This window comes from Bufo bufo, chromosome 3 (genome assembly GCF_905171765.1).
Source record: "Bufo bufo chromosome 3, aBufBuf1.1, whole genome shotgun sequence".
Lineage (NCBI taxonomy): Eukaryota > Metazoa > Chordata > Amphibia > Anura > Bufonidae > Bufo > Bufo bufo.
This window is the reverse complement of record NC_053391.1, coordinates 645,956,697-645,980,229: the sequence shown is the minus strand read 5'-3', so window position 1 is coordinate 645,980,229 and position 23,533 is coordinate 645,956,697. Positions and strand designations below refer to the sequence as shown.

The 23,533-nt window shown below is 45.8% G+C and overlaps 1 protein-coding gene across 1 annotated transcript in view; it reads left to right on the top strand.

The window, feature by feature from the left end:
* Positions 1-23,533, top strand: part of RNF17 (ring finger protein 17) — a 261,161-nt gene that overhangs the window by 23,512 nt on the left and 214,116 nt on the right. The window contains exons 4-6 of the mRNA XM_040426246.1: positions 10,897-10,970; positions 13,580-13,654; positions 14,741-15,027. Of these exons, the coding sequence (XP_040282180.1) occupies positions 10,897-10,970; positions 13,580-13,654; positions 14,741-15,027 (436 nt within the window). The remainder of the gene's footprint in view (positions 1-10,896; positions 10,971-13,579; positions 13,655-14,740; positions 15,028-23,533) is intronic.

Sequence of the window (23,533 nt, the reverse complement as noted above, 5' to 3'; positions counted from 1 at the left end):
AACACTAAAACATGATTTTTTTTGTTTCAAAAATGAAATCATTGTGTAAAACTTACATAAATAAAAAAAAAGTATACATATTAGGTATCGCCGCGTCCGTATCGCCCGGCTCTATAAAAATATCACATGATCTAACCCCTCAGATGACCACCGTAAAAAAATAAAAATAAAAACGGTGTAAAAAAAGCCATTTTTTGTCATCTTACGTCACAAAAAGTGTAATAGCAAGCAATCAAAAAGTCATATGCACCCCAAAATAGATGCCAATCAAACCGTCATCTCATCCCGCAAAAAATGAGACCCTACTTAAGATAATCGCCCAAAAACTGAAAAAACTATGGCTCTTAGACTATGGAGACACTAAAACATTTTTTTGGTTTTAAAAATGAAATCATTGTGTAAAACTTACATAAATAAAAAAAATTGTATACATATTAGGTATCTCCGCGTCCGTGACAACCTGCTCTATAAAATTACCACATGATCTAACCTGTCAGATGAATGTTGTAAATAACAAAAAAAAAACGGTGCCAAAAAAGCTATTTCTTGTTACCTTGCCGCACAAAAAGTGTAATATAGAGCAACCAAAAATCATATGTACCCTAAACTAGTACCAACAAAACTGCCACCCTATCCCGTAGTTTCTAAAATGGGGTCACTTTTTTGGAGTTTCTACTCTAGGGGTGCATCAGGGGGGCTTCAAATGGGACATGGTGTCAAAAAAACCAGTCCAGCAAAATCTGCCTTCCAAAAACCATATGGTGTTCCTTTCCTTCTGCGCCCTGCCATGTGCCCGTACAGCTGTTTACGACCACATATGGGGTGTTTCTGTAAACTACAGAATTAGGGCCATAAATAATGAGTTTTGTTTGGCTGTTAACCCTTGCTTTGTAACTGGAAAAAAAATATTAAAATGGAAAATCTGCCAAAAAAGTGAAATTTTGAAATTGTATCTCTATTTTCCATTAAATCTTGTGCAACACCTAAAGGGTTAACAAAGTTTGTAAAATCAGTTTTGAATACCTTGAGGGGTGTAGTTTCTTAGATGGGGTCACTTTTATGGAGTTTATAATCTAGGGGTGCATCAGGGGGGCTTCAAATGGGACATGGTGCCAAAAAAACAGTCCAGCAAAATCAGCCCTCCAAAAACCAAACGGCGCACCTTTCACTCTACGCCCCGCTGTGTGCCCGTACAGTAGTTTACGGCCACATATGGGGTGTTTCTGTAAACAGCAGAGTCAGGGCAATAAAGATACAGTCTTGTTTGGCTGTTAACCCTTGCTTTGTTAGTGGAAAAAATGGGTTAAAATGGAGAATTAGGCAAAAAAATGAAATTCTCAAATTTCATCGCCATTTGCCAATAACTCTTGTGCAACACCTAAAGGGTTAACGACGTATGTAAAATCAGTTTTGAATACCTTGAGGGGTGTAGTTTCTTAGATGGGGTCACTTTTATGGAGTTTCTCCTCTAGGGGTGCATCAGGGGGCTTCAAATGGGACATGGTGTAAATAAACCAGTCCATAAAAATCAGCCTTCCAAAAACCAAACGGCGCACCTTTCACTCTACGCCCCGCTGTGTGGCCGTACAGTAGTTTACGGCCACATATTAGGTGTTTCTGTAAATGGCAGAGTCAGGGCAATAAAGATACAGTCTTGTTTGGCTGTTAACCCTTGGTTTGTTAGTGGAAAAAATGGGTTAAAATGAAAAATTAGACAAAAAAATGAAATTCTCAAATTTCCTCCCTATTTGCCAATAACTCTTGTGCAACACCTAAAGGGTTAACAACGTATGCAAAATCAGTTTTGAATACCTTGAGGGGTGTAGTTTCTTAGATGGGGTCATTTTTGGGTGGTTTCTATAATGTAAGCCTCGCAAAGTGACTTGAGACCTGAACTGGTCCCTAGAAATTGAGTTTTTGTAAATTTCGGAAAAATTTCAAGATTTGCTTCTAAACTTCTAAGCCTTATAACATCCCCAAAAAATAAAATATCATTCCCAAAACAATTCAAACATGAAGTAGACATATGGGGAATGTAAAGTCATCACAATTTTTGGGGGTATTACTATGTATTACAGAAGTAGAGAAACTGAAACTTTGAAATTTGCTAATTTTTTTCAAATTTTTGTTAAATTAGGTATTTTTTGGTGCAAAAAAAATTTTTTTTTTTACTCCATTTTACCAGTGTCATGAAGTACAATATGTGACGAAAGAACAATCTCAGAACGGCCTGGATAAGTCAAACCGTTTTAAAGTTATCAGCACTTAAAGGGACTCTGGTCAGATTTTCAAAAAATGGCCTGGTCCTAAGGTGTAAAAAGGCTGTGTCCTTAAGGGGTTAAGGACTCTATACTGACAGGGAATGTCCCACAGGATTGGTGCTTAGCAAATGTGGTGCCAATATTCAAAAAGGGTCCAAAAACACACTACGGAAACTATAGGCCAGTAAGTTTAATATTTGTCGTTGGTAAACTGAAGGTTTTCTAAGAGATGCTATGTTGGAGTACCTCAATGAAAATAAGCGAATAACGCTGTATCAGCATGGCTTCATGAGGGATCGGCCATGTCAAACTATTTTAATCAGTTTCTATGAAATGTATCCATTTCCGGAGGATTTGACTAAGAAGTGGTCGTCCTCACCTATAGTTGACCCGCCAGTATCCTGCTTGGCAAAACATACCACTTTGCTGATGGCAGATGGGGCTTCTTTCTCTGATATCAGGGATAAAAAATTGGAATCTTTAGCAAAATCATCCTTTGAAGCAGTGGGCACAGCACTGCAACTGTTTTGTGCCTCTACATGGGTGAGCATGAGCAAAGCTATCGGTGAGTGGGCAAACAAACTACGTCAGGGTCTCTCCTCTGGGGACTTTCCGATATTGCCCTGCAGCTATCCCATGCTAGTGCATATATTTTGTGAAGCCTCTCTTGACAAGGCCATAATAATGGCCCGCTCCTCAGCCCTTTTAGCGGCTATTCGCCGTACCCTATGGCTCTCCTGCTGGGCGGCAGATAATGTTTCAAAGCGGACCTTGACAGCCCCCCCCCTTTTAACTGCAGCAGACTTTTTGGCAAACGCCTGGACGAGATCATTTCTGACGCTACAGGTGGTAAGAGCACTCATTTACCACAGACCTCTTTTTCACCCCCTTTCAGAGGTCTTCCAGCCCCAACCAGCCAACCGACAAGTCTGCCCCGGATCAGAAGCGCAAGCCTTCCTTCAAACCTCGCCCTTCCTGGTGTCCCCATCAATATGGCTCCAAGTCCTATACCCCCAAAACCTCTTCTGCATGATGTGCAGCTTCTAGCGGCCTCCGATCGGGTGGGTGGCAGTCTTTATCTGTTTCATCATGTTTGGGCTCCAGACTTGCTCCTCTTCATTGCGCAGCAATCGCTGGAGGCCGCAGGTGTCGGGAACGCAGCGCGTCTGACATCACTTCCGCCGACGTAAGGGCAACCTGAAGTAAGATGGCGGCACCCATAGTGGTTGGAGCGCACGTGCGTTCCACACAGATGCCCGAAATCAAGATGGCGGTGCCCTACAGCCGTTCTCATGGTGTGGGACGCTTGAGGGCCTGGCTTACCGGCCTCTTATTCCATCCGGTTGACTCTCTTAGGATGAGTCCCAGAAAGGAAGAGGAGGAGCATCACGGCAACAGTAGGGGTAAGTGCCGAGGGCATTTAAACCTGAAGGGGGTTAGCAACCTGGTCCTTACAGATGGATTCCTCCAGCTCTATTAGGAGAGAGCAGTCCCCAGAGCCTCCTGTCCAGGGTCATGGGGGAAAAAGACTACTCATAAGGTGGAACCTAAAAGGAAGCCTAAAAGATGTGCTACTTGCAACAAAAGATGTTCACGATACATACGCAAAAAAATTATGCGTGGATTTTATCAAGAAAATAATTAAAGGACAGCCTTTTCTCTTAACAGACCTTATAGCCATTATTAGGGAAGAAGTAAAAGCATCTGTGATCTCCCTTGTTACCCCCTCCTGTTATCGGTCATACCCCGAGAGCCGAGAGATCTTAGATTCCGACTCATAGGATGTGGAGGTACAATATACTCAGTCGAACGATGGGAATGAAGAAGAATTAGATTATTCACCCTCCACATCCTATGATGAATAGTGGAATTACTGCTTCTCATCAGATGATATGGACTCTCTTCTTGTGGGAGGAAATCCTGAAAATGGATACTCCTGTGGCTAGAAAACGGCTTTTCCCTTTGAGGATTTATCTCCGCTAAAAGAACCAATGGATCGTAAGGCAGACTGACTCTTGAGAAAAACGTGGGAGACATCAGCAGCCTTAGTCTCGACTAACATTACCGCTACCTCAGTGGCAAGGTCCATGCTTTTGTGGTTGTCCCAGTTGGAAAACCATTTAAAAATGGGTACTCCCAGGGAGGATATACTGGAATCTATTTGTCTCCTAAAAATGGCGACTGCATTCGTAAGTCAGATTTGCGGCAAAAAACTGAGCACTTCTGAATACGCAAAGAAGAGCCTTATGGTTAAAAAATTGGTCGTGCGACCTAGCGTCTAAAAATTTATGTGCGATTCCTTACTCAGAGTCTTATGTTTTCGGCCCAGTATTAGATAAAATCGGGAAGATGGTCCTATCAGAATGGAGGAAAAGGCATTTTTTTTTTTTTTTTTTTACATAACCCCAACACCCCCCAGAACAAACAATGACACCAGGCAGGTGGGAGGATAACTAAAATTATTTCTCCCAGTATGGCGCCAGATAACTCAAAACCCGTGGGCGCTTCAAATCATACAAGAAGGCTACAGAATAGAATTTTTGTCAGTTCCTCAACAAAAATATGTGCTGACTTGGTATGGAGAAAATACAACTCAAAGAAACCTGATGGAAGAAAAATTTAGGTGCGGTGATTCGGGTCCCAAAACATCAGGAAGGCAAGGGGTATTACTCAAAACTGTTTCTTGTAAGGAAACCAGATGGTTTGTTCAGAACCATAATAAATTTGAAACCTCTGATCAGATCAATAAAATATTGGTGCTTCAAGATAGTCAGATCGACCAGAAATACTTAAGATTTGCGATAAGGGAAGAAGGCGGAGTGAATCATTATCAATTTGGGTGTATCCCATCAGGCCCCTGTGACTTATTTGTAGACTCGAGATTGTAAATTATTTTTTTTTTTAATGAAATCAGTTTGAACGATCAGAGAGGCAATGAGCATCCTAGGCCTGATGACGGCTTGTATCATGACTGTGCCAGTATCACACAAGATCACTACAGAAGATTATCCTCTGTTTGGGATGGGAACTATCAGTCCCTAAATCAGAAAATTCTCATAAAAGATGATGCTCGGAAGTCTTTGGAATGGTGGCAGAACATGGACAACCTGTCAAAAGGATTTTCCTGGAACCCAAGCCCCTATACTGTTGTAACAACAGATGCCAGTCAGCAGGGATGGGGGGCAAGGATTGGAAATCATTGCTTCCAAGGAACTTGGAATCAAGCCATAAAGGGGAGATCCTCACATTACCGTGAACTCTGAGCAGTTTGTGGAAACTCTGCAACAAGGTCAGGATCTTCTGCTGGCCCAGCACATAAGAATTTTGTCAGACAGCATGACGACAGTGGCGTTTCTTAAACACCAGGGGGGGACAAGATACCCTCTACTTCAGAGTCTTTCCAACAGGATTTTGTCTTGGGCAGAGGGAAAAATCCTATTAATTTCAGCAGTTCACCTAAAAGGGTCAAAAAACCAATCGGCAGATTTCCTCAGCAGGCATTACCTAGACCCAAGCGAGTGGTCCCTAAACAAACAGCTTTTCCGGGATTTTACAGCAAAGTGGGTATATCCTAAAATAGACCTTTTTGCAACACGGAAAAATGCTCAAACAAATTCCTTCTCCCGGGATCCAGCAAACCATCCGACTGCGGTAGATGCCTTGTCCCAGAGATGGAATATGAATCTAGCTTATGCTTTTTTCCCCTTCCCTCTAATTCCAGCTATTCTCAGAAAGTCATCAAAAGTGATTTTTATAGCCCGTTCTGTCCGAAACAAGCATGGTTTCCTGTTCTAACCTCCATGACCTTGGAAGATAACTCTTCCCCTGAGACCAGATCTGCTGTCTCGGGGTCCAATTTGGAACCTGGAAATAAGCAGGCTAAAGTTAACAGCGTGTCTTCTGAAAGAGACTTATTAATGAAAGAGACTTATTAAAATTACAGGGGTTTTCGGACGATGTGTTATCAACCCTTCAAAAAGGCTATAAACATGTAACCGCTGCCATCTATAATAAAATTTAGAAGAGATTCTGCTCATGGATAGCTTTGAGAAACGGAAATCGGCTGCTTCCAGGTTTGGGGGAAATCCTGAAGTTTCTACAAGATGGCTTTGATAGGGGTCTTAGACCAAGCACCCTAAAAGTCCAGATAGCAGCCTTGAGCTGGTTTCTAAACTGTTCCCTGGCAGAAAATAGATGGATAAGCAGGTTTATTAAAGCAACAACACGGATTAGGCCAACTCTAAAATCCTCAGTCTCACCTTGGGACATGACAATAGCTCTCAATGGTTTAATAAAGGAACCCTTTGAACCTATGTAAGACAGCTCTTTGAAACATCTATCCCAAAGAACGGTCGTCTTTAGTGGCAATTATATCGGCCCATAGGTTAGGTGAAATTCAAGCTTTAACCACCCGAGAACCTTACCTTAAAATTTTAGTACAGGGTCATCCTTAGTCTAGAGCCAACCTTCTTACCAAAGGTAGTTTCTATGTTCCATCTAAATCAGGAAATTATTCTGCCTACCTATTGTGCGGATCGCAAAAATGACAGGGAAAAAAAAGCTTCCACTTGTTAGATGTCAGACGTTCTCTTATCCTTTTAGAAGCTTCCAGTGGATTTAGACAGGACTCTAATCTGTTCATACAATTTGCTAGCTGAAACGAGGGCAAGAAAACTTCAAGACAACGTTAGCCAGGTGGATAAAATCGGCAATTAGGGACTCCTACCAGCTGCAGGGAATATCCTGTCCTCAAGATATCAGAGCCCATTCAACCAGAGCAGTTGCAGCTTCATGGGCAGAACACGCAGAAGCTTCTATTGACCAGATTTGTAAGGAGTCTACATGGTCAAATTCATGGTCTATAGATTAGATATTGCAGGAAACCATGACCAGAGGTTTGGACGGAAATTTCTCCAAGCCGTGGTCCCTCCCTAGGTCTGTGTATTAATCTGGTATTACTCCATGTGGTGCTGTCATGGAGGACGTTCTGGAAAGTAAGAATTAGTCTTACCGGTAATTGTATTTCCAGGAGTCAGACATGACAGAACCCGGAGTTCCCTCCCTATTTTTCCCTTAAGATTATATTTATTATTCTACTATTATTTTGTTTAAGGGGTTACTGTAAGCTATCCATTATTGGGTGATAATTTAGAAAACACTGGTGTGTGTGGGGTGGTGGGAAACTTTAAACCTCTGTTTCCTGTCCCAATAGTGTGCGGGGAGACATCCTCCATGTGGTGCTGTCATGTTGGACTCCTGGAAATACAGTTACCAGTAAGAAGACTAATTCCTACTTTTCAGGCTATCCACACACTTCTGCGGCAGGGAGTGATCGTCCCGGTTCCTGCGTAACACCGCTTTCGCGGATTATACTCCAATCTCTTTGTGGTCCCCAAAAAGGAGGGGACGTTGCGTCCCATTCTGGACCTCAAAGCACTCAACCGCTTACTTCGGCTCCGCTGCTTCCAGATGGAGTCCCTGGGATCGGTCATTACGTCCATGGAATCGGGGGAGTACTTGTCCTCGATTAGACATCAAGGACGCTTATCTCAATGTCCCCATCTGCGTCAGTCACCAAAAATTTCTCCGGTTTGCAGTGGGTCTCTTTCACTACCAGTTTGTGGCCCTCCCGTTCAGCCTGGCCACAGCTGCCAGAGTCTTTATGAAGATTCTGGCGGCGGTCATGGACCTGCTTCTTGCCAGGGGTATAGTGGCGATTCCATACTTGGACGATATCCTGATAAAGGGTCCGTCATTCCGGGCAACGGCGGACAGCCCTGCGCATAGTCCTGGACACCCTGGATGGATCCTGAACCGGCCAAAGTCATGTCTTTATCCATATTAGCAATTATGCTTTCTTGGGTCATTCGACACCAAGGTACTCTTGCTCCCCGGAGAACTTATTCATTCTCAATCTTCAGATTCTCCCCTTGTTGCGGCCCCGTCCTCTTCCCATTCGTCACTGCATGCGGGTTCTGGGTCACATGGTCTCTGCCTTCGAAGCAGTTCCCTATGCTCAGTACCAGGACTCTTCCGCGAGCCATTCTAACCAATTGGGACCGTTCTCCAGCCTCCCTGGATCGGCTCATACGTCTCCGCCCTCAGGTGGTGGTTGGTTTCTCCGATGCTGACGTCGGGCCGCTCTTTCCTTTCCCTCCGCTGGATGGTGCTGGCAACGTACGCAAGCCTCTGGGGTTGGAGGGGAGTGTTGGAAAATCTATCCGTTCAAGGCATGTGGTCACGCGAGAAGCGCTCCTTACCAATCAACATTCTTGAATTGAGAGCGATTCGTCTCTCTCTGCTTCGTTGGACCAACCATCTCCGGGGACGTCCGGTTCGAGTTCAGTCCGTCAACTCCACGGCTGTGGCATATCTCAATCGGCCAGGGTGGCAGCCAGAGCCCGGCAGCCATGGCGGAAACGGCACTGATTCTCAGCTGGGTGGAGATCTATGTTCCGGTCCCGTCGGCAGTTCACATGCCCGGCATCAACAACTGGATCGCAGACTTTCTCAGCCGGCGTCTAGATCTCAGCGAATGGGCTCTTCACCCGCAAGTTTTTCTATCAGTCTGCGAGCTACAGGGTCGGCCGGACGTGGATCTCATGACCTCCCGCTTCAACCACAATGTCAAGAACTTTGTCGCACGGTCCAAGGATTCTATGGCCCTGGCGTATGACGCCCTCGTGATTCCGCAGAGTCAGTTCACATTTCCTTACACGTTCACTCCTCTTTTCCTCATTCCGCGTCGCCTCTGGAAAATCAGGTCCGAAGGTCTGCCCGTCATTATCTTTGCCACGCCTCGTGTGGCACCCTTCTCTAGTTGCCCTCCTCGCCGACGAACCCTGGCATCTTCCCCTTCGGGAGGACATCTTGGCGCAGGGACAGATCTTCCACCCGAATTTAGGGTCTCTACATTTATCGGCATGGCAGTTGAAGCTGCCGTACTAAGGGCTCGGGGTTTCTCGGATGCTGTTGTCCAGACCATGATTCGTACCCGGAAGCAGTCGTCCTCACGAATCTACCACCAGACCTGTAAGTCCTACTTTAGTTGGTGCGAGCGTCACCAACTGTTTCCCATTCGTTTCTCATTGCAGCGAATCTTTTTTCCTGTAGTCGGGCATGGACTTGGGGCTGGCTCTCAGCTCCCTCAAAGGGCAAGTTTCGGCTCTTTCCATTCTTTTTCAGTGGAACTTGGCTTCGCTTTCTGCGGTTCGGACCTTTCTGCAGCGGGTTGCGAACTCTGCGCCCCCTTTCCGTCCTCCGTTCCGTCCTTGGGATCTTAATCTAGTGCTTAGCGCTTTACAGTCTTCACGGTTTGAGCCTTTGCAGCAGGTGTTGCTTCGCTTTCTGTCCTACAAGGTGGCCTTTTTGGTGGCAATCACTTCCATCCGTAGGGTGTCTGAACTCGCGTCTTTCTTGTCGGTCGCACTTCCTGATACTCCATCAGGACAAAGTAGTCCTTTGCCCTGTTCAGTCCCTCCTTCCGAAGGTTGTCTGCATTCCATCTCAATTAAGAGATCATTCTACCTGCCTTTTGTCCTCCCCTGTCTCATCCTCGTGAGCAGTCGCTCCACACTCAGAATTTGGTACGAGCCGTTCGCATCTATCTGTCCCAGACGTTATCTTTCCGATGGACAGATTCCCTGTTCGTCATTCCAGAGGGGCCGAGACGAGGGCTGGCTGCGTCTAAAACTTTCATTTCCCGATGGATCAGTTTGGCCATTGTGGAAGTGTACCGCATCATCGACCGGGCCCCACCCTTCCGGGTTACTAATCATTCTGCTCGCGCAGTGGGGGTCTCTTGGGCATTGCATCATGGGGTTTCGGCCCTTCAGGTATGAAAGGCGGCTACGTGGTCGTCTTTGCACACCTTTTCCAAAATTTACAGAGTACACACCTTTGCGTCTTCTGACGCCTCTCTGGGGCGTAGAGTTTTGCAGATGGCGGTTCTCTTATTGGCCGGAGGGTTCTTGTTTATGTCCACTCTTGGGACTGCTCTATGACGTCCCATGGTCAAGCCTGTGTCCCCTAATGATACGGTTGAGAAAACTAGATTTTTGTTCTTACCGTAAAATCTGTTTCTCTCCCGTTATTTTGGGGGGGGGGGGGGGAAAGACAGCTCCCACCTGTTCTCTTTTACGGGCCTCTTCTGGCCTTCGTGGTTCTGGGTTTGTACATAGTTTGGTTTTCCTTTCTTTTTTTTTCTTCTCCTACTGCTTTTGCACTAACTGATTTAGCTTAATCCCTGTAGGAAGGGTGTAGCTGGAGGGAGGAGCTCACACTTGTGCTTAGTGTCCGCCTGCTAGTGGCAGCAGCTGTACCCATGGTGAAGCCTGTGTCCCCCCAATGAACGGAAGAGAAACAGATTTTACTGTAAGTACAAAAATCTAGTTTCTTTCTGGGTAATGTAGTCCACCCATTCCAGTTATTACTTTAGTTTCCCTCCTCTGTACCCCCGCTGGCTCTGCTGTCTGCCTTGTTAACAGGAGCCCTATGATATACTGCTCATACACTTCTGCCAAATGAACACTCTACAGCCTATGGATGTTGTGTGACATGACAAATGTAATGTTATCCAAGTACATAGCATGGTATCATATTCCCTTGTAGTATGGTTATATGTATTGTTTTACAGCTTGTTGCAGACCTGAAAATGAGTTTTAAAAATGAAGCCATGCTTGATTCTCTGAAAGCTTCTCCTGATTTAAGGTATTTTTATTTTATTTTATTGAATTTGAAGTAGAATTGTAGTAAAAGTGGAGACCCTAGCTTCTACCGCTAGGGGGAATCCTGTTATGAGTATTAGTTGCCAGTCTTAAAAGGGTTGTCTTATCTCACTGTTACTAAGGCTGAGGGATCAGGTTATACAGTGCCTTGAAAAAAATATTCATGCCCCTTGAACTTTTCCACATTTTTTTCACTGTACACCCACAAATTTGAATGTATTTTATTGGGATTTTATGTGATAGACCAATACAAAGTAGCAAGTATGTGTGAAGTGAAAAGAAAATGATAAATCCAGTGTGACCAATTGCCTTCAGAAGTCATTTAATTAGTAAATAGAGTCCACCTCAGGGCTCCAGATGGCGACCAAAATAGAATTTACAAATGGCGACAAGACTTTTTAGTCTTGTCGCAATTTGCGACTAGACCCGCCGCTCTGACGTTCAATACAGCGGCGGGCACAGGAGCTGATAGTTCTCTGCCCTGCCGCCGATGTTCTTCTCAGCAGCGCAGAGCGCAGTGGAGAAGGAGTCTCTCCCTCCCTCCCCCCTGTGCTGCTGCCGCCGCTGCCAGTAAGTAGAGAGACGGGAGAAGGAGGGGAGAGGCTGTGACCACTGTGCCACCAATGAAGATAACTGACCTGTTAATACAAATACAGGAGGCGGGTGCCGGAATCAAATAGCCGGCACCTGACCTCTATGACAGGGAGCTGCGATCCGCTGCAGTAAACCCCTCAGGTACCGCTCCCTGTCATATAGGTGGGTGCCGGATATTTGATTCCAGGACCCACCTCCTGTATTTGTATTAACAGGTCAGTTATCTTCATTGGTGGCGCAGTGCCCGCCTTCCCCCCTCCCTCCCAGTATAATGAACATTGGTGGCGCAGTGCGCCCCCCCCCCCCCCCCCCTCCAACACCCCAGTATATTAAACATTGGTGGTGCAGTGGGAAGTGCCAATGAGGGTTAAAAAAAAAATAACTCGCCTCCTCCAATTGATCGCGTAGCTGCAGGTGTCCTGTTCTTTTTTCAGGACATGTGGTGACGTCACTGAGCTCATCACATGGTCCATTACCATGGTGATGGATCATGTGATGTAGCATGTGATGAGCTCAGTGATGTCACCACAGGAGACCGGCTGCTACGCGATTAATTGGAGGAGGTAAGTTAATATTTTTTTTTTTTTTAACCCTCATTGGCACTGCCCACTGCACCACCAATGTTTATTATACTGTGGTGTTTGGGTGTGTGTGGGGGGGGGCACTGCGCCACCAATGTTTATTATACTGGGGTGTATATAATGTTTATTATATTGACCTTCTACTAAGCATTCTGTATTAAGAAATGCTATTATTTTCCCTTATAACCATGTTATAAGGGAAAATAATACAGTGAATAGACTGTCATCCTAGCAACCATGCGTGAAAATCGCACCACATCCGCACTAGCTTGCGGATGCTTGCGATTTTCCTGCAGCCCCATTAACTTCTATGCACAACATACACTCAGAGCCCTCTCTGTGGGCACCCATAGCACTCAGAGCCCTCTCTGTGGGCACCCACACTCTGGAAAAAGTCTAAGGCGTACGAATATGCCTTACTTTTTCTTCCATTCATCAGCGCAGGGTGCACTATGAACAGCACAGGCAGCACATTGAATGTATGCAGGCTATTATAGCTAAATGATAAAGTACATGGAAGATATATATTGGACTGTGGTTGTCAAGTTAAATTGCCTTGTTGCCACTTTGTGATAAATAAGTAGGTTGTAGGGTTGCAGTTTTGGCACTCGGTGTCTGAATGGTTCACCATCACTGGCCTATATGGTGCCTCTGAGTGACAGAGCAGAATCTCCTAACTCCATGTGTACTATATAGGCAGACATTACACCTAGTCTCTCCCACACCAGTTAAGGGGCAGCTAGAATTATAGATGTAGTCTGCAGAGGAGAAAACGGATAAAAATGCAAATTATACACCATTTAATAGCCAGAAATAGTGTTGACACTTACATATGCACATATCACAGCTTATTCTGAAAAGTCATCTGATATGACAGGTACTCTTTAAATTTAAATGAGCAATGTGTAATGCATAAAGGTGTAGGTAAAATGACTATATATCACTTACTAATATAGCCATTGTATATTCTGTGCTATTTGCTATATTTCATAAGCCATGGGCCCTTGTTAGGCAAATCGGCCTCCTCCATTCAAATACACAGTGTGTTTGAATGGAAGAGACATCACATGGAGGTGATTTGCTGGTTACATGACTCTATCAGCAGCCATTTTATGGACCGCACAAAAGGCTTGGCAAACAAGGGGCGACATACCTTACAAAATATCGAAAATGGTGCTCAATTTCAACAAACTGTATTAGTGTCATATAATAATCTCACAAGCACATTGATCAACAGTAACCAGAAAGTGGGCAACCTCCCCTTTAATTTTTCCTGTCAAGGCGCTTGAAGGAGAGTTCTTACTGCCAGGTTTTGTCAAGATAACCGCTAATTTCCAGGGGCCCCAACAGGTTGGCATTTGTGATCTGCTCATTCTCAAGGGAAGAGCTTTATTGTGATTTACTTTCTATTCCACAGATTCACTATGGACAGTGAAACAGTGCTGGAAACCTTTGATAATCTGGGAGCGATTTACTGTGTTGGCAGTCCGAAGTATGTACAACTTGTTTTTTTTCTTTTAATGTATTTCATTGACTATTGCCCATTCATATGACTTGTACAATAAACGTGGAGTCTGTAGTAATGGTGCACATGCACAAATTATTATTATTGAAAAAGAAAACGCAATTCCGCCATAGTTATAGTAATTTAGTTTTTACGGCATTCCTTGTGGTACAACTGACCTGTTAGCATCATTCTTCGGGTCAATACAATTACAGCGAGGGAACATTTTTATGGTTCTTCTTGTGTTTTAATATTTAAGAAGTAAAAATATATTTTATTTATTTTTTGCATCGCCATTTTCTGACCCCAGTAACATTATGGTTGCGTCTAGGGAGCTGTGTGAAGGGCTTATTTGTTGCAGAGCCATCTGCAGTTTTTTTAATTATGCCTTTTTGGAGTGTGTATGACTTCTTGATCACTTTTTTTGTATTTTTTATTTTTTTGTGGAGGTGAAGTAGCAAAAAGGCATATTATGACGTTCACCATATGGGATAAATAAGTTTATATTTTAATAGTATGGGTTCAAGTAGTGCAAATCTTTTATATATATTTTTTTGTTTATTTTTATTATGGGGAAAAGAGGATTTGAAATATATACATTTTTGTCTATATTAAAACATATTATTATTATTTTTTTTAACACTAATATTAAATCCCCTTTTGAATTGCCATTGCAGTCTGCGATCGCTATCATAGCCACAGAGCCTTTAAAAGGTGCAGAGGAGCCATTCGGGACCCGGGAACGCAGCGCTTCTGGGGAAAAGCCTCTCAGATGCTGTGGTCACAATTGATCATGACACCTGAGGAGGGGTTAAAAGTCTGATCAGTGTTATCACCAATCACAGACATTAGTCCCAGCGGTTATGGCACCCACGCCGCTCCTGAACGGGAACCATGTTGAAAGACCCAGATTCCTCCTTACTTGTATGGTGGAGGTAGTGTAGGGGTTAAATTCCATTAAATGCCATTTGCCATCTGACAACTTCTGTACAGCTACACAACTGTTTTCCCTTTGACTCCTGATGAGAACTGCAATATTGTATATGTTGCTTATTATGCTTTTTTTCCTGACAGATGCCAGTCCATATCCAGTGGGAATGAGGCGTTTAAAAAAAGTCACCATTTAGCTTTCAGGCCAGAAGATGGAAACCCTGAGGTTCATCTTAATGATTGCAGAAAAGGTTTTATTTATGAACAGTGTGAATCTGATTTTGGATTTACAAAAACAGTTGAACACAAAATGGACACAACCAATCAGCTGACCCCAGGAAAGGACTTTCATGCCTTTCAAAAATCACAGTCCCGGACTACCCCTGATGTCATCATTGAAGAAATTATCGAGGAAGACCAATCTTGTAATGGTGTGTGTGTTTTTTTTTTGTTTTTTTTTTGCCTCGTACTTTTTTCCATTGGGGGACACAGACCATGGGTATAGCTTAGAGGTATTAGTAGGAAGGACACTATGCGAATACAAAAGAGCTCCCCTTCCTCAGGCTTTACCCCCCGACTCCACCAGGAGGAACCCAGTCTTTGCTTAGTGTCTGGTGAAGGAGGTTGACATTTTCATTCGTCTCCCTTTTGGCATTTTTCTTCCAGCTGGGGACGCAGGTCGGCATTGCGCCTTCCTGGTCCTCCATGGAGTGCCCGCCGCCGTTTGTTGGACGTTGCCAGGCTGCCTCCATTATCCCCTCCAAGAAGGCAAGTGGATCCGCGCTCGACCTGTCAGCTCCGGCATCCCACCAGCTCCTGGGTCACCTGCTGCCACCCTCCGCCAGAGCACTGCACTCCTGAGCAAGGAGTCAGATGTCTGAAGAGGTGCATCCCTGCTGGTCCTGGAGTCGAGGGAGAAGATCTGCAGGAGCAGATAAGTATGAAGCTGCAAGGCAGCCATGTCCTCTGTGTCTCCCCCCTCCCTACCTCTCTGATCTGAGACCTATGGGCCTCCTGGGTGAATGGGGATCTAGGTGGCATTGTTGTTCTGTCTGGGGCGCAAGGGTCATGGAGGCACTTAACTGGGCAGGAGTCTCTGGACGTCCCTGCTCCTTCTCTGGCGGCATATCATGTCTCTGAGCGGCGCTGCTTTATCTCACAAGCGGAGCACTTCCCCCTCCGGTCTCCGCTTCTCTGGGCTTGCCATCCCCCTTGCTGGGGACGCCTTACTTTAGTTTTTTCCAAGCTGAGCGGCGCCGGGGGCCATTTTATTTCCCTTCTTTACACAGAAAGCTCTTTTCGCGCTCCTATGACTCGATCGGGGGCGGAGCCTAATCGCGGCCGGAGCCTAATCGGAACTCCGGCTCCTTCCTGCTGCTGCTGCTGAGAAGCTTCTCACACTGAACGGCTGCTCCCCCGCTCCTCTCTGGATTGATGCTCTTGCCTAAGCGGTAGGATTTTTTTCTCTCTGTACTGCCTAAGACTAAGTCCGGTAAGACCTCTTCTCAGACCCCAATGGGGTCCTGTTGGAGTGTCTGCTCCCACTTTCGGTCACCTGTGTCTCCTGCCCTGCCTCTGGACAGATTCACCTTTCTCCCCCTTCTCTTGCCCTCTCCATACAGGAATGCATGCGTGTCCTAGGTCTTATGGTGGCCTCTTTCGAAGCCGTTCCATATGCCCAGTTTCACACTCGCTTGTTACAACAGGAGATCCTTTCCCTCTGGGACAAAACCTCTCTGGGTCTAGACGATCGCATCCGCTTGTCTCAGCGGGTTCGGGCAGCTCTCCGTTGGTGGCTATCCCCATTGAACCTGAGGTCGGGGAGATCCTTTTCTCCCTTTTCTCCTGGGCGGTCGTCACCACCGATGCCGGCCTCCTGGGTTGGGGCGGCGTTCTCCAGTCTCGCACGGTTCAAGGGATTTGGTCGGCGGCAGAGTCTCGCCTTCCAATCAACATTCTGAAACTGAGGGCGATTTTTCTCTCACTCACTCTCTCTCTCTCTCACTCTCTCACTCTCTCCCATGATCAGAGCGAGGAAGTCTTCCTCCCAGATTTACTATCGTACCTGCAAGGCCTTCCTGTCCTTTTGTGAGAGTTCGGGGTTCCCTCCCCTTCGCTTTTCCATCCCGAATGGTGCTGTCTTTTATTCAGTCCGGGCTTGAGAAGGGACTGTCGCTTAGTTCCCTGAAAGGTCAGGTTTCGGCCACTGTCTTTACTGTCTTTTTTCCAGAGGTCCCTTGCTCTTATGGGTCCTGTGAAGACCTTTCTTCAGGGGGTACATATGAGAAAGAAGATGGCTTCGGCAGCATGTCGCAATATCAAAAAGATTCTTTAATCGTACCTCCAGACACAAATGGCAACGTTTCGACTGTACACCAGTCTTTGTCAAGCCTAATGACATACATTCTGGTAGGCATATATATACCCCCCACATAAAATACACACCCCATTACATCATCAGTACACATCACTGGGCAATAGAATACACATGTTCATACTACAACTCACAGTTAATGACATGTATGCCGGGTCCATGTTGTTCGTCTCGGCGTTCCCTTGTCTGTAATGCGCAGCCGCATCTCGATGTATTTGCATACCGGAAGTATCATGTGTCGCCATGGCTCCCGGCGGCGCCCGTCTCTCTAGCCAATGTACTGCAAGAAGCACTCACTGACGTCACAGCCTGCGCGTCCATCCCGTGACACTCATTCTAGTGCGCGCCTCAGTGCGTCGATAGTATAAGTCACATGGGGTACGCGCCAATGATGACACTGCGCGTACATCGGCGCCATGGCAACAATGACGCCACGGTCACTGCTATTTACTATAAAGTAAACATGTGCAATCCGTATCAAAAAGTGAACAGGTCTATACACTATAGAACCCCTGCCCACACCGATGATCACCTGTATATATAGGGATATCACTCCGGATTGCGCATATTTACATACATGACAGACATGGAAAAATACATATCATAAGTGTGGTACACAATAATCACACATAACCATCATCTGGATCGTGTATCCCAAATATACATCACATATGGATCATCACCATGGCACTTTGACATATGGATCGGGAATCGATCCCCCGGGGATGCGTCACATAAATTAAAAACATAATGTCACTATACTGATAGGACACAACAGCAACAACTATCAAATCGATAGATGCGACATTAAACTCTAGATTCAAGCCAAAAGGTTGAAGGGACCTAAGGGTATGGATCCATTTAAGTTCCTTTTTCCTCAGGATCCCCTTCCTGTCCCCACCCCTTCTCAAGTATCCTACGCTATCGATAACTCGAAATCTCAATTGATTGATGGAATGTTTGCAATCAATGAAGTGTTTTGCAACCGGTTTGTCGAGAGCACCTGTTCTTATTGTGCTTTTGTGTTTGTTAATTCTTTCCCTCAATTCCATCGTGGTCTCCCCCACGTAGATCAAACTGCACGGGCACTGTATCATGTAAACCACATCTGTGGATTTACATGTATAGTGACCTTTTGATCTTAAACCGTTTGCCGCTGTAAGGATGTGTAAAACCGTCACCTTTCATGATGCCACTGCAGTTGCAACAGGAAAGGCAAGGGAAATTACCATTCTTCAGTGGTGCTAGTCTTTTCTGCCTTTCGATATCCTTACCCCCTATATCCGCCTTCACCAATCTATCTCGTAGGTTAGGGCTCCGTTTGTATGCCATCATTGGGGGAACTGAAAATTCAGTGACTGCAGGCAATCCTTTCTGCAGGATCTGCCATTCCTGTCGTAGGATGTTGGCAATATTGCCGCTATCACTCCCAAAGATGGATACAAATGGAATGCGGGGGGTCCCCTGTTTTTGGGGTTTCCTCACCAGAGTGGAACTACGTTCCATAGATGTAATCCTATGCTTGGTACGGTTGATCAATTTAGTGGGATAACCTCTCTTGCTAAACTTGTTGCACATCTCATCTACCCTAAGACCAAAGAGAGTGTCGTCAGATACGATACGACGTACCCTAAGTAGCTGACTCCACGGGAGGGAGCTTACTATGTTCTGAGGGTGACTGCTGTCATACATTAACAAAGTATTCCTGTCTGTAGGTTTTTGGAAGAGATCAGTACAGATCCTTCCATTGTGCACCTGAATTCGGACGTCAAGGAACTGCAGAAAAAAAGCAAAAAAATATTTTTTTCCCTCTCTTCTTCTCATGCAGTTCTGTTCCTGTGTCTGTGGTATATGCTGTGGGTGGGGTGAAAGCAGTCCAATTGCCAATCAATAATCCACAGCTGAATCACTGCTTTTACTCTGTATATAAGATTTGTCAGTCTTATTCTCTGTATCATGAGGAAGGATCTGTAATATATGTTGATCCGAAACATGTTGATGATATGAGCCTGATGTTTGGTTTTTAAGCACGTTTCCTAATAAAACACGCACTGCGAGGTGAAGCTGGACAATATTTTTTTGCTACTTCTCATCCTTGGTTCCGGTTCTGTGTCCGTGCTCCTCGGTGGTGTATGGTGAGGTGAGCTCCAACTTGGTGTTTTTACGTTTAAGGAACTGCAGCTCACGGGCAGAATGCATCACGGTGAACTGCAGGTCCCGGACCCCAGAATTCAGGTGCACATGAAACTCATCCAACTCAGGCACAGTGCCCGTCCAAATCAGGAAAATGTCGTCGATGTAGCGCCACCAGCACAGAACTCTCTCAAAGAATATGGAGCGATACACCAGCCGATCCTCGACCTCCGCCATAAAAAGATGTTTGCGTAGGTGGGGGCCACATTGGACCCCATCGCCACACCCCGCTTTTGCTGGTAGAAGGTGTCCCCGAAGAGAAAATAATTTCTCCTCAGGACAACCTCCAGGAGGGCGAGGATCAGCCGGCGCGCCCCGGGAGAGAGCCCTGTGCTGGCCAGGGCCACATCGACGACATTTAAGCCATAGGAGTGATCAATTGATGTATACAGGGATACAACATCAAAACTCACAAGTAAAAATTCCGCCGGCAAGTCAAGTGAATTCAGTTTGGTCAAGAAATGGCCAGTGTCCCTGACATAGGAGGGGGCCGTGGTCGCGTGGACACGCAATACTTTGTCCAAAAAGATGGACACAGGATTAAAGATGGAGCCCCTGCCCGACACGATGGGTCGGCCAGGGGGATCCACAAGACTCTTGTGGATCTTTGGTAATATATATATCACAGGGGTGATCGGATGGCTCACGCGCAAAAAGCTGTTTAGTTCATCATCAATGATTCCTTGGCTGAGAGCCTCGTTCAATAACACCCCTATGATATCTGCTATATCCCACCTTGGATCCTTACTCAACATCTCATAGACATTATCATCTCCTACCTGTCTTTTGATCTCATGAACGTATTTACATGTGTCCATCACGACCACGGCACCCCCCTTGTCAGCTGGCTTGATCGTCAATTGTTTGTTATGTTCCAGTTCAAGAACAGCCCGTCTTTCATCTTGAGACAGGTTGTGTTTGAACTGGTGGGTTCCCTCCACCCTCAATTGATCGATACGTTTTCTGACAAAACTGGGACACTGGCCATTTCTTGACCAAACTGAATTCACTTGACTTGCCGGCGGAATTTTTACTTGTGAGTTTTGATGTTGTATCCCTGTATACATCTATTGATCACTCCTATGGCTTAAATGTCGTCGATGTGGCCCTGGCCAGCACAGGGCTCTCTCCCGGGGCGCGCCGGCTGATCCTCGCCCTCCTGGAGGTTGTCCTGAGGAGAAATTATTTTCTCTTCGGGGACACCTTCTACCAGCAAAAGCGGGGTGTGGCGATGGGGTCCAATGTGGCCCCCACCTACGCAAACATCTTTTTATGGCGGAGGTCGAGGATCGGCTGGTTTATCGCTCCATATTCTTTGAGAGAGTTCTGTGCTGGTGGCGCTACATCGACGACATTTTCCTGATTTGGACGGGCACTGTGCCTGAGTTGGATGAGTTTCATGTGCACCTGAATTCTGGGGTCCGGGACCTGCAGTTCACCGTGATGCATTCTGCCCGTGAGCTGCAGTTCCTTGACGTCCGAATTCAGGTGCACAATGGAAGGATCTGTACTGATCTCTTCCAAAAACCTACAGACAGGAATACTTTGTTAATGTATGACAGCAGTCACCCTCAGAACATAGTAAGCTCCCTCCCGTGGAGTCAGCTACTTAGGGTACGTCGTATCGTATCTGACGACACTCTCTTTGGTCTTAGGGTAGATGAGATGTGCAACAAGTTTAGCAAGAGAGGTTATCCCACTAAATTGATCAACCGTACCAAGCATAGGATTACATCTATGGAATGTAGTTCCACTCTGGTGAGGAAACCCCAAAAACAGGGGACCCCCCGCATTCCATTTGTATCCATCTTTGGGAGTGATAGCGGCAATATTGCCAACATCCTACGACAGGAATGGCAGATCCTGCAGAAAGGATTGCCTGCAGTCACTGAATTTTCAGTTCCCCCAATGATGGCATACAAACGGAGCCCTAACCTACGAGATAGATTGGTGAAGGCGGATATAGGGGGTAAGGATATCGAAAGGCAGAAAAGACTAGCACCACTGAAGAATGGTAATTTCCCTTGCCTTTCCTGTTGCAACTGCGGTGGCATCATGAAAGGTGACGGTTTTACACATCCTTACAGCTGCAAACGGTTTAAGATCAAAGGTCACTATACATGTAAATCCACAGATGTGGTTTACATGATACAGTGCCCGTGCAGTTTGATCTACGTGGGGGAGACCACGATGGAATTGAGGGAAAGAATTAACAAACACAAAAGCACAATAAGAACAGGTGCTCTCGACAAACCGGTTGCAAAACACTTCATTGATTGCAAACATTCCATCAATCAATTGAGATTTCGAGTTATCGATAGCGTAGGATACTTGAGAAGGGGTGGGGACAGGAAGGGGATCCTGAGGAAAAAGGAACTTAAATGGATCCATACCCTTAGGTCCCTTCAACCTTTTGGCTTGAATCTAGAGTTTAATGTCGCATCTATCGATTTGATAGTTGTTGCTGTTGTGTCCTATCAGTATAGTGACATTATGTTTTTAATTTATGTGACGCATCCCCGGGGGATCGATTCCCGATCCATATGTCAAAGTGCCATGGTGATGATCCATATGTGATGTATATTTGGGATACACGATCCAGATGATGGTTGTGTGATTATTGTGTACCACACTTATTATGATATGTATTTTTCCATGTCTGTCATGTATGTAAATATGCGCAATCCGGAGTGATATCCCTATATATACAGGTGATCATCGGTGTGGGCAGGGGTTCTATAGTGTATAGACCTGTTCACTTTTTGATACGGATTGCACATGTTTACTTTATAGTAAATAGCAGTGACCGTGGCGTCATTGTTGCCATGGCGCCGATGTATGCGCAGTGTCATCATTGGCCGCGTACCCCATGTGACTTATACTATCGACGCACTGAGGCGCGCACTAGAATGAGTGTCACGGGATGGACGCGCAGGCTGTGACGTCAGTGAGTGCTTCTTGCAGTACATTGGCTAGAGAGACGGGCGCCGCCGGGAGCCATGGCGACACATGATACTTCCGGTATGCAAATACATCGAGATGCGGCTGCGCATTACAGACAAGGGAACGCCGAGACGAACAACATGGACCCGGCATACATGTCATTAACTGTGAGTTGTAGTATGAACATGTGTATTCTATTGCCCAGTGATGTGTACTGATGATGTAATGGGGTGTGTATTTTATGTGGGGGGTATATATATGCCTACCAGAATGTATGTCATTAGGCTTGACAAAGACTGGTGTACAGTCGAAACGTTGCCATTTGTGTCTGGAGGTACGATTAAAGAATCTTTTTGATATTGCGACATGCTGCCGAAGCCATCTTCTTTCTCATATGTATACTATATGGCCTGATGGATCAAGGGCCTACGGTTAGGCTGCTGCATTGATACAGACGCATTATCCTGAGACCGCATAGTGCTGCTTCTACACTACTATTTGCTTCTTTCTTCAGGGGGTGGCACATTCGGTTCCCTCGTATGTACCCCCTTTGTCTCCTTGGGATCTCAATTTGGTCCTGCGCGCTCTGCAGTCGGCCCCCTTCGAGCCTTTGATGGAGGTCTCTCTGACTGTTCTCACCTGGAAAGTGGTCTTCCTTGTGGCCATAACTTCTAATACAGCTACATAGCGTAGTGTTTAAAGTTCTGGGCTATTATGCAGAAGCTGTGAGTTCAAATCCCATCACAAGCTTTTAAATCAGACCGGTGTCGGAGCTGGCCGCTCTTTCCTGTCAGGAGCCTTTTCTGGTTTTCCACCAGGATAAGGTTGTGCTCTGTCCGGTCCCCTCCTTTTTGCCCAAGGTGTTCTCTCCCTTCCACCTTAATGAGGATCTTGTCCTGCCTTCCTTTTGCCCTTCTCCGGCTAACCCCAAGGAACGCACTCTGCATTCCCTGGATGTCGTACGGGCCCTGAAGGTGTATCTCGCGGCTACTGCTTCCATCCGCCGTTCATGGCGCGCTGGATCCGCTCGGCTATTTCTGCGGCTTATCGCGCTTGTGGTAGAGTTCCCCCGGCTAGGATTACCGCTCACTCCACTAGGGCGGTGGGGGCTTCCTGGGCAAGACGCAATCGTGCCTCTGCCTCTCAGCTGTGTAAGGCAGCCACCTGGTCGTCCTTACATACCTTTACAAAGTTTTATCAGTTGCATTCACTGGCTTCGGCTGATGCGGTCTTTGGCCGCAGGGTTTTGCAGGCTGTGGTTCCTGTTTGACCGTTGGACGTTCCTCCTGGCGGTGCTGATATTCTTTCCCACCCCGTGGACTGCTTTAGGACGTCCCATGGTCTGTGTCCCCCAATGGAAAAAAGTACGAGAAAAGGAGATTTTTTTGTGAAACTCACCTGTAAAATCTTTTTCTCGTCTTTTCCAT